Source organism: Drosophila mauritiana, chromosome 3L, assembly GCF_004382145.1.
Source record: "Drosophila mauritiana strain mau12 chromosome 3L, ASM438214v1, whole genome shotgun sequence".
NCBI lineage: Eukaryota > Metazoa > Arthropoda > Insecta > Diptera > Drosophilidae > Drosophila > Drosophila mauritiana.
In genome coordinates, this window is record NC_046669.1 from 4,006,221 (window position 1) to 4,021,557 (window position 15,337).

General features: G+C 44.6%; 2 protein-coding genes across 3 annotated transcripts; one reads left to right on the forward strand and one right to left on the reverse strand.

The window, feature by feature from the left end:
- Positions 1–1,112: 1,112 nt before the first annotated feature.
- LOC117139142 (serine/threonine-protein kinase par-1) lies at positions 1,113–6,956 on the forward strand. Of its 2 annotated transcripts, XM_033301293.1 has the most exons (3): positions 1,113–1,894; positions 3,302–4,443; positions 4,509–6,579. In XM_033301293.1, the coding sequence occupies exons 2-3, from the start codon at positions 3,305–3,307 to the stop codon at positions 6,577–6,579; spliced, it is 3,210 nt and encodes a 1,069-aa protein (XP_033157184.1). In that variant the 5' UTR covers positions 1,113–1,894; positions 3,302–3,304. The 2 variants fall into 2 exon arrangements, with proteins under 2 accessions (XP_033157184.1, XP_033157185.1); XM_033301294.1 differs by lacking the exon at positions 1,113–1,894 and having other exon boundaries at positions 3,305–4,443; positions 4,509–6,956.
- Positions 6,957–7,161: 205 nt separating this feature from the next.
- LOC117139144 (myophilin) lies at positions 7,162–15,323 on the reverse strand. The gene is made up of 3 exons (XM_033301296.1): positions 15,085–15,323; positions 8,120–8,461; positions 7,162–7,958 (listed from the first exon to the last, which is right to left on the reverse strand). Exons 1-3 carry the CDS (start codon positions 15,136–15,138, stop codon positions 7,788–7,790), a joined length of 567 nt encoding a protein of 188 aa, XP_033157187.1. The 5' UTR covers positions 15,139–15,323; the 3' UTR covers positions 7,162–7,787.
- Between the last annotated feature and the right edge of the window lie 14 nt (positions 15,324–15,337).

Genomic DNA, 15,337 nt, shown 5'->3' on the forward strand with positions numbered 1-15,337 from the left:
ACGGCGGCTGCCTTGTTTGTTTTTACACATGCATTCCACTGGCAGCTGGTAACCCGAGCCCACTGGGATTACTCATCCAACTTTTATTGACGGGTGGTGTGCTTCTGAGGGGCGTTGATGCAACAGCCGGGCGTTTAATATAAAGCACGGGTATTGTTATTAATAACAGCGCACTCAATTGGATTGATAAGCGCGCCACGGCGTTGTACAGTGGTATACATATATATGGGGATTCGAGATTATAGGCGTGCCGTGCTACTCCATTGATTGATGGCCGCGTCCCAAAGTTGCGTATATGCCTCGGAATGGGGCAACTTCTCACGCAATGGCTGGCGAAATCTTCAATTTGATTTAATTTAACGGGGTGACTCTTAATGAGGAAAATGCCGGAAATGAATAGCGCATGACAAATAAATACCACTTCAAAGATTTCGTTCCTTTCAAGTATTATTAATAAACCAAATAAAAATGCATTTTAAAATTAGCTACAGACGTAAGTATTTACATTACTAATGTAAGAAGAGTTTCGTAAGAAACTTATGATTAATGAAAACAGCACCCTCATAAAACCGAATTCTTATAATCCAACTTTTGAATCACATATTGATAGAAACAAATTTGTTTTTAAATGTTGTGCACTTCTGTGATAAATATTGACATGATTAATATAAAAACAATTCTAAGGAATGGAAAAACCCAAGCGCATTTCACATTTATCTTCTTTAAAGAAAAAAAATACGTCTTGACACCATCACAAAAAGATTTAAGTAACAGGGATAATACAATTTTTTATGGAATTTATTTTAATAATCTCTTTATCAAGATTATCCATAGAAATGAATTGGATTCAGTTAAAAATATAAAATAATTACAAAAATTGTATAAATTAAATGTATTAGTGTTACTTCGATAATTTTTCAACGTTACACTTTCACAAAGTTATATATTTACGTATATTTTTATGTTTAAATGTTAGAAATTAATTAATTCATATTTTTAAATCCGTAACAGTGAATAACCTAAATACTCGATAAATAGTATCGATAGTTCCTATTATGACTTGAGTAATATCGGTTGCACTTAGCATTCATCGCTTTTTGTTCCATCACCACTGCATCAGCTGCTTGAAAAAATACCAAAAGTGTTTGGCCGTCGCGCATTTTCAATCGCAAATTAAGCGCAGGCAACTCCGATTAACGACGATGTTTCCTCATTAGAAAGGAAATCAATCTGATTTCAACGAGCTAACATAATAGAAAAGTAAAGAATTCTCGCTCTTTTCGGTTCTTCGTGGCACCTGCGATTTGCGTTGCTGTTTTTTCGTGCATTTCGATTCGTACACACGCACACATACACCCAGGCACAAACGGCCGTGCAGCGAATGCGTGTGTGTGTGAAATTGTGCAAAAACGTGAAACGATCGAGTGTTGGTCGGTGGGGGAGGGACTGAGCGCTGTTGAAAGCGGAATATTCATTGTTTTCCCGTGTGTGCACTATAAATTAATATTTACGTGTCTGCGTCATGAGGGGACCACTAACCGTCCGCCATCAAAATCAGCAGCCAAGCAGACAGCTGCTCATTTGGCGAGTGTAAACAAAGCAGCCTACACACACACACGCATACAACCGTTTACGTTGCGGCGACTGCGACGCCGACTGCGCTGCCTCCAGCTCGTATATCGAATTTCACATCTTTAAGCCAGAAATCTCCATATCCACCGCATAAACCACTTCCATCTGCCGCAATATCTTTTGTCTGGCCAACCTGTTCGCTTCCAGACAGGAAGTTTGCCAATTTTCTCAAGTTTAGCCAAGTGCAGCGACTGCGACGTCCGCGTTGACGTCGGCGCTCCTCAGCCAGCGTCGCAGCAGCTGCGCAGCTGTTTAATATTCGGTGAGTATTTCCAAAAACAAAGGAAAACCCTTTTTAGCCGAACACTCGGGGGAAATGATATACAAATGTCCAACAAAATAATAGTGAATGGAACTAGACGCTTCGTGGAATTCGGGGTGTGATAGCTGTCGTACAGTGGAGCCCCCGTATGCTGACCCCAACTAAACTTAATTTTATTTCTTAAACTTAAAGTTGTTTGCTATGAAATTGAGCTGAATAAATAATACTCCTGATCATGCTAGGATACAATGTTAACGGGATCACCAAACAAAATATTAAATCAAATCGAAAGGTCATTTAACTGGGTTTCGTTCGAATTGCGGAAGTACGACTGTATTTATTTTTAGATACACAATGCCAGCGTTTGTACCTGGGTTATTTCTGTACCTTAAAGTCACCATTTTCGAGTATATGCGCATATGTATAGTTAACGACAGATGCCGCGTTATGGACGTTCGACTGTATCTAAATTGCACAGCTGATGGACTGGCAACCTGCTCTCAACTGGGCGTTGTTGTCTCGCTGGACATCTCTGTGTGGCTCTCGCATCCGCTAAGTTCCAGTTTCCGCCCGAATAATTAGTCAAACTGTCGCCGCAAAGTGTAATTTCTATTATTCGCTCGTTAACAATAGACATTAGCAGTCATTTTGTTCATCCCAAGGGGAATCCCATGGGGCATGCATATCGACTACATTCTGTGCCTGCATCTGCTCACCTTTTATCGCCATCTATTTATAAACTCCACTTCAGCACGCGCCAAAGTTCAAGCCGCATTTCCTGAGATCCCGAACCACCTACTTCTTTCTATATACATATCTCTTCCTAGTGATTAGGGTTCGAAGGGTGACGCAATGCGTTTACAGGGATTGCCAAGAAAACGTGACGTCATGTGGGGACATGTTTACACAAATCCACTTTTGTGTGCATTGGCCCCCTTGGAAGCAGCCATAGATTCAACAAGTAATGTCGCCCTGACGTATTCGTGGAATTAAATAAATGGTTTATCTAGAAACCAGCTTACTTCCGCCTAATAGACGAGCATGTTGTTATTAATGGTGAATATTATAGGAAACTTATCTAAATAGGATAATGAATACTACTATTTTAACAAGTAGTAACTACTACTTTGATGGTTTCTAAACATATAATTGCCTCGGAAACCACTGAACCCCATTGCTTCACCTTTGTTAATGCCAAGATATGGAATTGCATTGACGGTCCATAAATGTTGCGCACTTTCTCTGTTCCCTGACCATTTAATCGCATATGGCAAGTGGATACATACATACATATTAACTTACGTGATTGCGCGATTGACCCAGTACCCTTGACCACAGTTCATTCACCGATCACTATGTTATTGAGATTGCCTTCAACTTATTGTGTTTCGTTTTGCGTCCCCTCAGGAAATGACCTCCACTTCGGCGGTGGATGGTGGGCTCGGGAGCGAGACGGCCTGGCTGGAGGATCTGCTGCGCGAGGTGCAGCTGGAGCAGTTTCTGGACAGGATACGGGATGACCTACAGGTGACCCGGCTGGCGCACTTCGACTACGTGCTACCTGACGATCTGGAGCGATGTGGTCTGGGGAAACCGGCCATTCGACGCCTGATGGAGGCAGTGCGGAAAAAGAAGGCCCATCAGTGGCGCAAGAACATCCTGTCCAAACTGATTGGCGGTGGCAAGCAGCCCTCGTCCAAGAAGCAGTCCTCCGCCGCCCGGGAATCCAGTCAGGGCAATGGCACCCAGCTAACCTGCCTTATCCATGAAAAGGACATTACCATGGGCCTGAAACTGGGCGACGGATCATTCGGTGTGGTGCGTCGCGGCGAATGGAGTGCTTCGCCAGCGGGCAAGGTCATCCCGGTGGCCGTCAAGGTGCTGAAGTCGGACAACCTCACCCAACCAGGCATTATCGACGACTTCTTTCGCGAGGTTCAGGCTATGCACGCCCTGGATCATGCGAATCTGGTGCGGCTTTACGGAGTGGTCCTATCCCAGCCGATGATGATGATTACAGAGCTGGCGGAGCGCGGGTCGCTGCTGGATACGCTGCGAAAACAGTGCCGCCACACCTCGCTGACCATCATCTGGAACTGGTCGGTGCAGATTGTGACTGGCATGGCCTATCTGGAACAGAAGCGCTTTCTGCATCGCGATCTGGCCTGTCGGAATGTCCTCCTGGCAGCTGGAAACAAGATCAAGATCGGAGATTTTGGCCTAATGCGTGCCTTGCCCCAAGAGGATGATTGCTATGTGATGTCTGAGCATAAGAAGGTGCCTTTTCCCTGGTGCGCTCCTGAATCACTGCGCTTCCGGCAATTCTCGCACGCCTCTGACACGTGGATGTTTGGCGTGACGTTGTGGGAAATGTTCAGCTTTGGCGAAGATCCATGGGTGGGACTCAATGGGTCGCAGATCCTGCGCAAAATCGATCGCGAAGGCGAGCGACTGCATCAGCCGGACGCCTGTCCACCGGACGTTTATGCTATGATGCTGCAATGCTGGGATAAAACTCCAGCAGAGCGACCCACTTTTGCTGCTCTCAAGTAGGTTCCCCTTATTGTTCATATTTATATTTCATATTCATCTAATACCCATCCTTGCTTTGCAGAGAATATTTGGCCAGTATGTCGCCTCCTGTGATGCGTGCTTCCCGAAGTCACCACGAGTCCAAGGGACTGCAGATCGAACCTGGCGACACAATCGCCATTATCGATGGACGGCACGAGCTGAAATTGATAAAGGGCCAAAACCAGCGAACTTTCGATATAGGAATCTTTCCCAGAAGCCTGCTGGAGCAGCGTAAAGTGGGTGCTGCCGGAGATGTGGCAATGCGAAGCAGCGTTGGAAATGGCTCGACGTCTTCGCCATTCGGCTTTTGTTGGGGCGGAGCAGCTGCCATGGTCAACGGAGATGATCGACAGCGAAAGTGTGCCTCGATGACAAACCAGCCCCATGCCAAGGAGCGCAAGTCCACGTCCAGCAAGCAGTTCGCGTACAACAAACTGGTTAATGATTCCGCTACTGGTCTTCAGCGACGAAATGCGGTGAAGCACAAAGGAGTAGTGGTGGGCCCGCAGCGTCCTCCGCCGCCACAATTTCAACAGGAAGGCATACTCATTGACATCTCGCCCGATATGCGACCAATAGCCGAAGGTGGAACAGGAGGAGCTAAGGGAGCAGGCGATAGTTCCTCACTGCAGGCGGACAGCTCCTTTTGCATACTAGACGCTCCCATAGATGTGCCTACGTATGCCGGCTCTAGTGGATCGGGGGATCTTAATGTGTCACCCACGTACTACAATGAGCAGCCGCAGTTCGACTTTGATCCGGCCAAGGTGACAGCTTCACCAGGGCGCCTGCAACCGCCGCCGTACCAGATGCCACCCACTTACTCGAATACAATGGAGTTTGTCCAAAAACGAGACCTTCACCAACAGCAGCTAGCGACGCCTGTAAGGGAGCGAGATCCCTTCGACACCACAAACGTTGAAACGGCTGTGGCACTCTACTCGAATTTCAACCAGTCTCTGGAGGCAGCTCCTCCACCAGCACCGATTTATAATAGTCCTTCGGTCAGAAAAAGCCTTTTCGGTGGCTCCAAGTCGAATAAAGAAAACATACCTGCCCTGGAATCAGCGGCTATGCAGCTAAATCTCAGCAATCTTGCATTGGAGCGACACGACGCCATCAGCAGTCAGCCAGTGGAGCCTGTACCTGCTCCTCCTGCTGATGGAGTGCTGCTGGACAAGTCCTTCATCGCCGAACTGGAGAAGGACATGTACAGCAACGGGCAAAACAGAGCGCAGGAGGAGTACCAGCGCAATTCAACGCAGATGTATGCCAGCAAGGACATGGTCTATAAGCAGAATCTCACACCCTTAAAGAACGGAGTAGCTCCCGGGTCAGTTCACTCGAATCATTCCAGTCCCTCTTCGACCGCGTCGCCCAAGCAGAACAATGTGGAGGCAGCAGCTGCTGCGGCAGCTACCACGCAAAGTGTTGTGAATCGTATTTGGTATGAGCAAGTGGCGTCCACGCAGTCCGAGTACTATGCCCAGCCGCCGCCAGAGCAGGCAGAGGAACAGATCTACCAAAACCATCACCAGCATCAGGAGTTGAACCATTCGTTTGTTGCAATATCCAATCGAGTGGTGGCACCCAAAAACAATGCGTACTCCTCAACCGCCTCACTGTACGATGCAGTGGCGGCCAGCACGGTGGGCTCCACATACTACGGCCAAGTGCCGAATGGCAGTGGAGCTGTTCTGTACGATGAAGTGACTCAGGATGACTACCTGCGGCCAACGCGACCAGCTCCATTGGCGCCGCCTCCTCTCTCCGCCCAGCAGATCCAACGAAGAATGGAGAAGATGCGGCTGCAGCAACAGCAGCAGCTGGACGGAGCCCATCAGCTGTACGCGCCAGTGCCCTCGGACTACGGTCGCGAGCAGGAGAAGCTCCAGCAGCTAATGCAGGAGCTGGGCAGCTCCGCGGTGGAGCAGGATGTCCGCAATGCACTGCGCGCGGCCAGCGGAGATGTGGGACTAGCCACGCGGCACTACAAGATCGACCAACTGGCGAGGCTTGGGGTGGCTGGGCGACCACAGTGCGAGCAGGCGCTGCAGCAGACCAACTGGAGCTTGGAGGTGGCAGCTGAACTACTGCTGAATGCCGGCTAAACCCACAAACTACAACCATGTATTACCGCCTCGAATGTAATTGCTTTAGTTTTACGTGCTGAATATTCTTCTAAACTTAGCTAACGATGTATCGAATCTTTACAAAATACTCCTAGGTGAATGCGCGAATGCAAACACATTGTCAACGACTGTACAATTTGTTCTATTTAATGTAAGCGATCGTATAAAATTATTTTATAATTGTTATTCGATGTCCGCATTTTCTGAGATGCCCCGAATATTTTATTCACACTCGAAATTGAATCTTTCGAATGAAGACCTCGGTTCGCTTCGGCCGGTTAAGGTCAAAAATGTCAAACGCATGCAACAATTCATTTGTTTTGAAATCGAATAAATTATATGAAATTGTTACAAAACAGTGCACTCTTTTCAATTTGCAAACAAAAAGGTAAGTTACAATAATACAGCAGAGAACTTGACTGCTAAATGGAAATAGAAACCAGAAATAATTAAGATAGTACCCAAAATTATGTAGTATATCCAGTTATAATACAGCACTTTATGTTAAAAGAATAATTATTTATTTTCAACAGGGGACATTATTTAAAATAGATCATTCAAAAGTGTGTAACACGTATGTATATATTTTCTCTGCCTGTAAATACATTATTGTAAATGCTCTGCGTTTTTGATTGGTATTCAGGTGGTTAGTTCGAAACAACATTGTAATCGTTACTCTACGAGATAGAAGACACATTCATCAAACACAATTCCTTTCGATTTCGATCCGTTGATCACTTATTATCCCACGTTGCGTGGGAACTCCATCTCCAACTGTCTTCGATGGCACAGGACGAAGCTGAGTGCGGTTTGTATAGAACGAAAGTATGCAAAACGATCGTGTTGCGAATGCAAATGTTGAAAATAGAATAAATCATCCTAAGATCCGTATGTACGAGTACTTAATAATATTAAATTAAAGTAGTTTATGTTATTACATAACAGCATACGCCTGGTCAATTGGAATACAAATACAAATTGGTATCATAAATATATATCCATATCCATATATCCATCTGATATCATATCATTCAGGGGCTCTTCCCAAATCTGGCTCAAATCGTGAAAAGTGTGTGGAACCCAAAAGCGGCTGCGTCGTAAGATGTTGGCGTTTTGGTTTGGTCTTTCGTTGCGGAATGTCTGAGAGCGAAGTGTGGGGCGGAGGATCCTGGCAGCAGGACACCGATCTACATGTGCCGGGTGTTGCCGAAGTTGATGCCCGACTGGGTGGCGCCCTTGTTCGATCCGTACTGCAGGGAGATGACGTTGGCGCCGGCGCGCAGCTGCTCGTCGCTGAAGTTCCTCACGTTCTTGTCGGCCTCCTTGGGGCCAATCGATGGCTTGTTGAAGTTGGAGGCCTGTGCAAAAGCAAAACATATTAGTATCTTTTCCCATATATCCTATAGAACTTAAGGATGCATGGGATGATGGACAACGCATGATTTTCCATGCGCAATTCTCAGTACTTGACATGATCCTTAGATCCCATTATCAACTTAAGCTAGAGTAATCAGCTCACCTTGCGACCCAGCGACTGCAGGCAGATAACCACCGAGTTCAGATTCTGGCGCTCCCACAGGTCAACGCTCTGGAAGGTCTCCTGGGTGGGGACACCGAAGTTCTTGGCGCACGCGAGGAAGGCCGAGATGTTCTCCATGCACTTGAAGGCCATTTTGCTCTCGTTGATCTTCTTGATGGAGCCGGGCTGCAGGGCGTTGGCCAGCTTGCACAGGATGACGCCATCCTTGAGCACCTCGAAGAAGTTGTCGGTGTCGCCGGATGTGTTGATGGGCTCCTCGGTGACGGCCTTGATCCACTCGAGGCTCTCCTGTGCCAGCTCCTCGCTGTACTTGGAGTTAATCTGCAAAGTAGCCAGACAGTTGATGTTTAATGAAATGGTAGTAATTGGTAAGAGAGTACGGTATCCTTTTCACCTTGGACTGGTACATTTTCGGCTAATCCCAACCTGGCTGCTGCACTTGGTAGACTGAATGCCCAATCGGGGGTTAAATCAAGTACAGACCATTATTTTATTTGTGGGCCATTTCCCCTCGCTTATCATATGAAATATCGCCGATAGCAGACTTATCATTAATTGGTTATAAAAGTGCTGCTGCTCTCTCTTTGCCTTTCCCTTGTCTCGCACTCGTGACAATTTGGCGGTTATATTTCAAGTTGCGATAAGGATAAGATTGCAGCTCTCATTTCTCCCACCGGCACTCCCCATTTTTCCCATATATCCCCATATAACTCGATTTGCCCAACTTATAAAAGTCAGTCACGTTCGTTCGCATGTTCTCATGTAGAATAGTAAGTATCCATATTTGCCAATGCCGATAGCTTCGACTGGCTGCTTTGAGCCCGCTTTAAATCTGATCGTCTTGACCATATATGGTCGTAAGTTTACCGGCCGCTTGGGCGTCCTTCGCACCGATTTTGGCCACAGACAAAAAGCCACTTGTTGAGCAGCTGGCCCCCACTTCTATTGCCATTTCCACTCCATTGGCAAAGCCACAAAAAGCCGGAGTCCCAAAACAAACCGCAAAGTCGTTGCGTGTTGGGTTACCATTTGCCAATAAAAATCCAAATCAAAATGTTTAGCAAACTATGGGTCATATCGCAGCGACTCACTTAACACGTATTTATTGGTTTTATTTGATTGAATTGAATAGCTGTCACAAACTGATTTTAGATTAGCGGCCATTTGGCAGTAAGTACAAGTACTAAAAACTATGGTAGTGGAGTTATAAAAACTATCCGCAACATAACATGAACTAAATATTATACAGTAATACTAAGTACTATATGAATGAATTTTTGATAGAATATTGATAAGATTGTTTTTTTTTTGTCTATAGATAGATATAGAAGTTTGATTGAACAGCGTTGCTATCTTCACAACTCATATCTATAAGTTTTTTATTTGTGGTACTAATATTCTTTTTAGTTCTGTAAAAAGATATTTTGTTTTCCCTTAAAGGTCTCCCTATTTATTTACCCTTCATTGTATTACTATTTAGTATTTGTGTGATTTTTGCTCTGACTGGCAAGTCTATTAAAACGAATGATCTCAGAGCAACCGAATGAACGATTGTCGCCAATTGAGTTGTATTCCCCACTTCTTATCGCTGGTCGGTGGGGAAATGCAAGTCCACAAATTGTTGGAAAATGGGGGAGAAGTTGGCGCGATGCAGTGAAACAAAAGTGAAATACAGTCCGCACACTTTTCCCCGAGTTTTTGTGTGCTCAATGGAGGTGAATGCACTTTGCACACACAATATGTATTATCCCACTCCAACTAATTCCACCAAAGCAAACCCTTTCCGAGCCACAGAAGTCCGGAGCTATCGAAGATTAACAATTTACGACTTTTTCGTTGTTCGAGCCCAATAAAAGCCAGCGATCTTTGAGTGAGATAAGCAGTATATGGTAATCGCCTGGAAATGGCTTTATCTAGCAGGCGTGCTGGCCAAAACTGGAGATTATCAATAATTGCAATCGACCGTTGGCCAAATTGCTTTGTCCGACTTTTTCAGCTTAACGGTCAAGCACTTAACAGCAGAGGTCACTTCATTAGAGCCCGAAAAGAGCGACGAACGGAACGCCAACGGAACAGCACCATTCATCATCGAAAGCGTGAGACAATTAATAAAAGCAATTTCTGATTGACATTCCGTTGGGGAATCGGGAATCTGAAATCTGGCCGCGGCCAGAAGTTGATGATCATAACTTAGAGCCCCTGATGGTGGCAGATAAATTGACACCCTCGGGGCAGATGAATAAATTTTGATTAGGAATGGGAATATATGCTGATATGCTGATGTTTATGGGATTCTGCGGCCAGTTTATGCATACTATTCATACATAATAATCGTAAGCCAAAAGCCGTTAAGAGCCTAATGAATTCCGATCGTTTCTGACACGTTTTTTGGCTCTTCTGCGAAGATCCCAAGATCCGCAGCCAAACAAATCTCACCGTACAAATTTGACAGTTGGTGGTCCCCGACAGACAAACAATGTTCGAAACTAAATGAAAAATGGTGGAGAATAGCCAAGCTATTTTGCCGATTCTTCCGAAGCCTCGTCTTCTGTAAAATACATATTTTTAGCGCTGTTTTAATGAGTCAGCAGCCAGCCAGCCAGCCAGTGAGTTTCATTTGTGTTTTTGTTTGGTTTGTGCGCTATGAGGTCGACTGGAAACTCGGCGACGATCGAATGCCGGGCCAAAAGTACAGCCAGTAATGGAGTACACCCCATATATATGTACACATATATAAATATTTCTCTAAAAAACATATGTACAGCTGGTTAGAACGTACTACTGCCTTATCGGGAGTGAGGAATTCCAGACGAAAGCCACCGCTCGGTACGAACTCAAAACGTATAAAACACAATAATTAGAAGCGGAACTACAAATTGGTCAACGTTCGCCGTTAGAAATTACGATGGTTTCCAAAATTATATTTCATTTAACATTTTTTTGGGTCTCTGGGTCACTTGATGAGTTAGCCACGATTAGGGGCCATTACAAAGCGGCGTGACAATGAAAAACTCAGTAGACTCAAGAACCTAATTAATTTCCCAGCTCATGATGTACAACGTATTCTATTTTCAAGTGCGTTCTGGGTGGATGGCATTCCACACGCAATGCGCATTAGTGGCCAAGACATGCCAGGCCAAGCCTGGTTGGCTTTTAGTGAAATTAAAATTGCTCAAAAACTGGCTGAGCCCGCATAAAACTCCTGCTTTCCAAATAAAAAATATAAAAAAATATTTTTTTTTATTTTAACCACTTGTTAAAACTGGGGGTCAGCAGAAACCCAAACTCCGACAAAAAGTCCAGTTTCTTGGGAGAGGGCCTGCCCACGCCAACTCAATTTAATTCACACCTACGCCACTTGAAAAGTGAAAATGTTTTGGTACAACATAACATTATTATTTATGTTCATCATGATTCAGACTTCACAATTGAGTGAGAGTTCCGAGAATTCACTTCACTACGAATTTTATGATCAAAGATTTGTGCAAGTTTCCGAAACTTCGGGAAGTAGTTAAATTTATGAAAATAAAATATTTCAAAAACTTGAGAGCAAACTATATACAAGATATAGAAGAACTTTTTAGAATGGATGTCTAAGAAGTAGCTTCCACTTTGTTTTAAGAACTAAGTTTTAGCTTTAGCCAGAAACTAAGTATCTCTAATATTCTAAAAACGTTTCATACTTAATAAATAATGAATACCTATTGCAAATTTGACGGATGTTTCCGCCCATCCGACAGAGTTTCTGTATAAATTTAGCCCAAAAGCCGGCGAGGAGCCCCAGACTGATGATCATTGCATAATAATCCATTGTAGGATCACGGAAAAAGAGACAGGGGCACGTTTTGCTTGGCTGATGGCTTTTTGAAGCCGGTGGTGGTGATGTCATGGCATCGTTATGGCTTGGATTTGAACTTTGGCAATATTTCAGCGCAGATACATAGATGTAGATGGTGATGATTAGTTAAATGTGTTTTTTTGTTTAGTTTGGTGCGAAAGGGATCGCTGGCAGTTGACGCATCCATCGCCAGGCAAACAATTACGTAATCGCGTCTTCAAAAATCAATCCACGAAATGGCCAGTTTTGGTGATTATTCACTATTCCAACCGCCGATTTCGCTTTCTTTCGCGATGCGAATGCGTCATGATCCATGACAATTGCTGACCGATATCTTTTGGGTGGATATATAAATGGGAAAACGACAAAAATGCCACAACGATAACATAAACAAAATCCGCAAAAATGTAACGAGGTCAATTGCGTACACATATATGATTTTTGAGTCTGGTTTACGACCGACCAACTTCCACTTCAGTTGACTGAGTTGTATGGGCCCCCATCGAGTGCCTTTTTCGGAGGGATTTGGACAGGGGGCAGAATTTCATTCCATTTTCATTTGTCGAGGTGTTTTCGGCACTGGGAGTAGTTTCACCGGAAATCCAAAACAACATTTGATTTACGATAAAGCCGCTGTCGACCTCCTCCCGCGACTGTTTATGGCTTATCTAAAACTGACGGCCAACAAGTGTTTAATTTTTGGGGGAGAGCTTCGGGAATGGTTGGCTATACCCATCTAGGAGCACGGAGTTCATGTGGGCCAAGTGTTCCACTTACGTGTCGCCCGCACTGATAGAGAGATACCCGTACCTATACAGATATATAGATATAGATACAGGGAGGTGCGTGCTGCGGATGTACAAGTGTACATAGTATGTTCAATATATGCACTGCTAATTGAGTGTGGATTCTTGACTCCGAAAAAGGCCAGGTGATTAGTACGTGGCCCATGTGCCAATGGCTGAGATACAGCTGCGAACATGGAGGGAGTTGGACAAGAAAACAACTACAGGGCGGCTTCCTTGTGGTGAATTTCCAGAACGAAATTGTATCAAGCTAGGATCTAAGATTGCTAAACTAATATATTCAATCGTTTACGTGGTAACAAATTAGTAAACATACTTTGAGTAACTCGAGACCTTTCTGCCTCATTCCTAGAACTTTCCCGACAGCTGGTGGTGTGGGATTGAGGCGAAAATGGTTCCGTAATTAGGGTGCTACGATCCCAGGAAAGGGTTGAAACTAAAGGGGCTACGAATTCCTTGGCCGAAACTTGAGATCCATGCCAATTTGTCGGTGACTGGTCGTAAAAGTCGGAAAAAGCACACACGCAAGCACGGTGTGTAGAGAGAACCCATGAGACAAACAAAAATATTGCTTTCATACCATTTTGCCTCACTTTTGTTTTGCTGTTTGCTTACGCCACATACTCAGTTTTAAGTGCTCATGTGGTGGAAAAGGTGCTGCTATCGCCTCTTCCTCCTGTCACCCCCAAAAACTCAAAACCCGAACCCGAATCCCCCTCAGAAGATATGAGTGACTCCCAGCGAGCGGCAAAAGTGCTCAAACTAACAACGCCTTCGAGTTGAATGGATCGCGAAGGGTTCGAGGAGCACCGGTGGAGGGACAGCTGGAGGGATGACATCATCGCCTTCGGCTCCTGGGGAGCCATTCGATCGCGGCTTGGAGTCGCGCCAGCAGCTGCGCCTCTATTTCTCTTTTCTTGGTTTGCTATACCCTATCCCAAGGTTCTTCCTATCCACAGTTCCACAGTGTTTTGGTTTAATATTTTTCATAATCATAGTGCCTGATATATCACCATAAACCACGTTAAAACATACTTCATTTCGCTTTCAGATAAGATGCTTTACCAGTTACTACAATTTTAACCACAACTGTGATTTAAAAATGCGCTAGTACAGATAATACCGATAAACAAGGCCTTTTGCTAAATGGCTGACTCAAGAGAATGAAATCCGGTTGGAAAAAATTCAGATAAGCAGCGCGAAAGCTAAACAAAATATTTCAGTTTGCCAACAACATGGTACATATACCCCCAAGGGTATACAAAACTTCGGATATGGAAAATCTCGATTATTTGTTTCGTTTTTTGTTTGGGCAATGCTGTAACTGTAGTTGTCTTGTTGTGGATTTCATCGGACTGCACTTAATCCTCTGTGCCGGCGACATATACAATTTCACTTGGGGCTGCCCAGGGGCGGCTGGAATTGCGTAACCCCGACTTGACGAGGGCTAAATGGCCGAAGGGTACGGGTAACCCACCGCCAAAACCCCACCCCACCCACAAAAGGCCGATGCATTTGTATGAGTGCATTTGAGGCAAAGTGCTGCTAATGGACGGAACTAATGTCAATTTACATTGCGGAAGCTACCATGCTGCAATAGTTAGGTGTTGGGATCAACCAAAGGGTCTCCCTATTCTACAGTGGATACTCCACAAGTAGCACCTATTTGTGTATCAGGACTTCAAAGATCAAAAAACCTTGTTGTAATGAAAGAATATGTTTTTCCAAATTATTGAATTGCATCAGTATTAATTAGAAGCTTATTTTAGTTTATTATTAACTCATCTATATATTGTTTACTGTTCGAACTTGGGATATTATTCATATCGAAATTTCTAGAGCTTGACTAACTTTTTCGACCACTAATAGTTTGATTTATGGCTGACCAACTGTTTTCTCGATCTTCGATTTGAATCACCCGCACTGACAATGCCTCAAAATCACCTAAATCATCTTTAAGCTTTCAAATTACGCATGCATCACACATGTGTGTACATATTCATATATGCCTCTATGCATACATATGTACATAAATACTTGTTCGACTTATCAGCGAAATGAGGTCATTCCTTGTTAGACGCTGGCAATTTCAAGACCATTTTTGGCTAATTTTTGGCATTTGGCGCGCGGAGATAAAATCTTGGCAACGCAGCGCCAAATAAAGTCAATGCAGCTCCAAACTCACGCACACACCCGTGCAAAAGTTGATTTTTTGGGCAATTTGTTTATTGTGTTGTTTTGTTTGGCGCTCTTCGGTTTTTGGGTGGGGGGTGCGGTTGTTGTTGCTATTTGGTACTTACTTTGCGCTGGGCCTCGGCGGCAAAACCAGACTTCGCTGCACGGTTGGACGCCATAGTTATTTGATGAAGAAACGAGTTTGCAGGGAGCTAAAATGTAGGTTGGTCTTGGGCTGAACTGCACCGCTGTCCACTGGAATGTGTTTGCCGCGGAATAAATCGGAGGGAGCGCAAGGGTTAAGGCCAAGTTGGTTGGGCAACGTCCGTTCGCAACGAAAACTTACTACGTTATGAACGGCGGTCCGAGCAGCGAAAC

Excerpts from the sequence above, each read along its gene's own strand:
- LOC117139142 (XM_033301293.1), top strand. The coding sequence starts at position 3,305 with ATGACCTCCACTTCGGCGGTGGATGGTGGGCTCGGGAGCGAGACGGCC. Across the intron at positions 4,444-4,508 it reads CCCACTTTTGCTGCTCTCAA|AGAATATTTGGCCAGTATGT; the intron begins GTAGGTTCCCCT and ends CTTGCTTTGCAG.
- LOC117139144 (XM_033301296.1), bottom strand. The coding sequence starts at position 15,138 with ATGGCGTCCAACCGTGCAGCGAAGTCTGGTTTTGCCGCCGAGGCCCAG. Across the intron at positions 8,462-15,084 it reads CCGCCGAGGCCCAGCGCAAA|ATTAACTCCAAGTACAGCGA; the intron begins GTAAGTACCAAA and ends GCTACTTTGCAG. Across the intron at positions 7,959-8,119 it reads TGCAGTCGCTGGGTCGCAAG|GCCTCCAACTTCAACAAGCC; the intron begins GTGAGCTGATTA and ends GCTTTTGCACAG.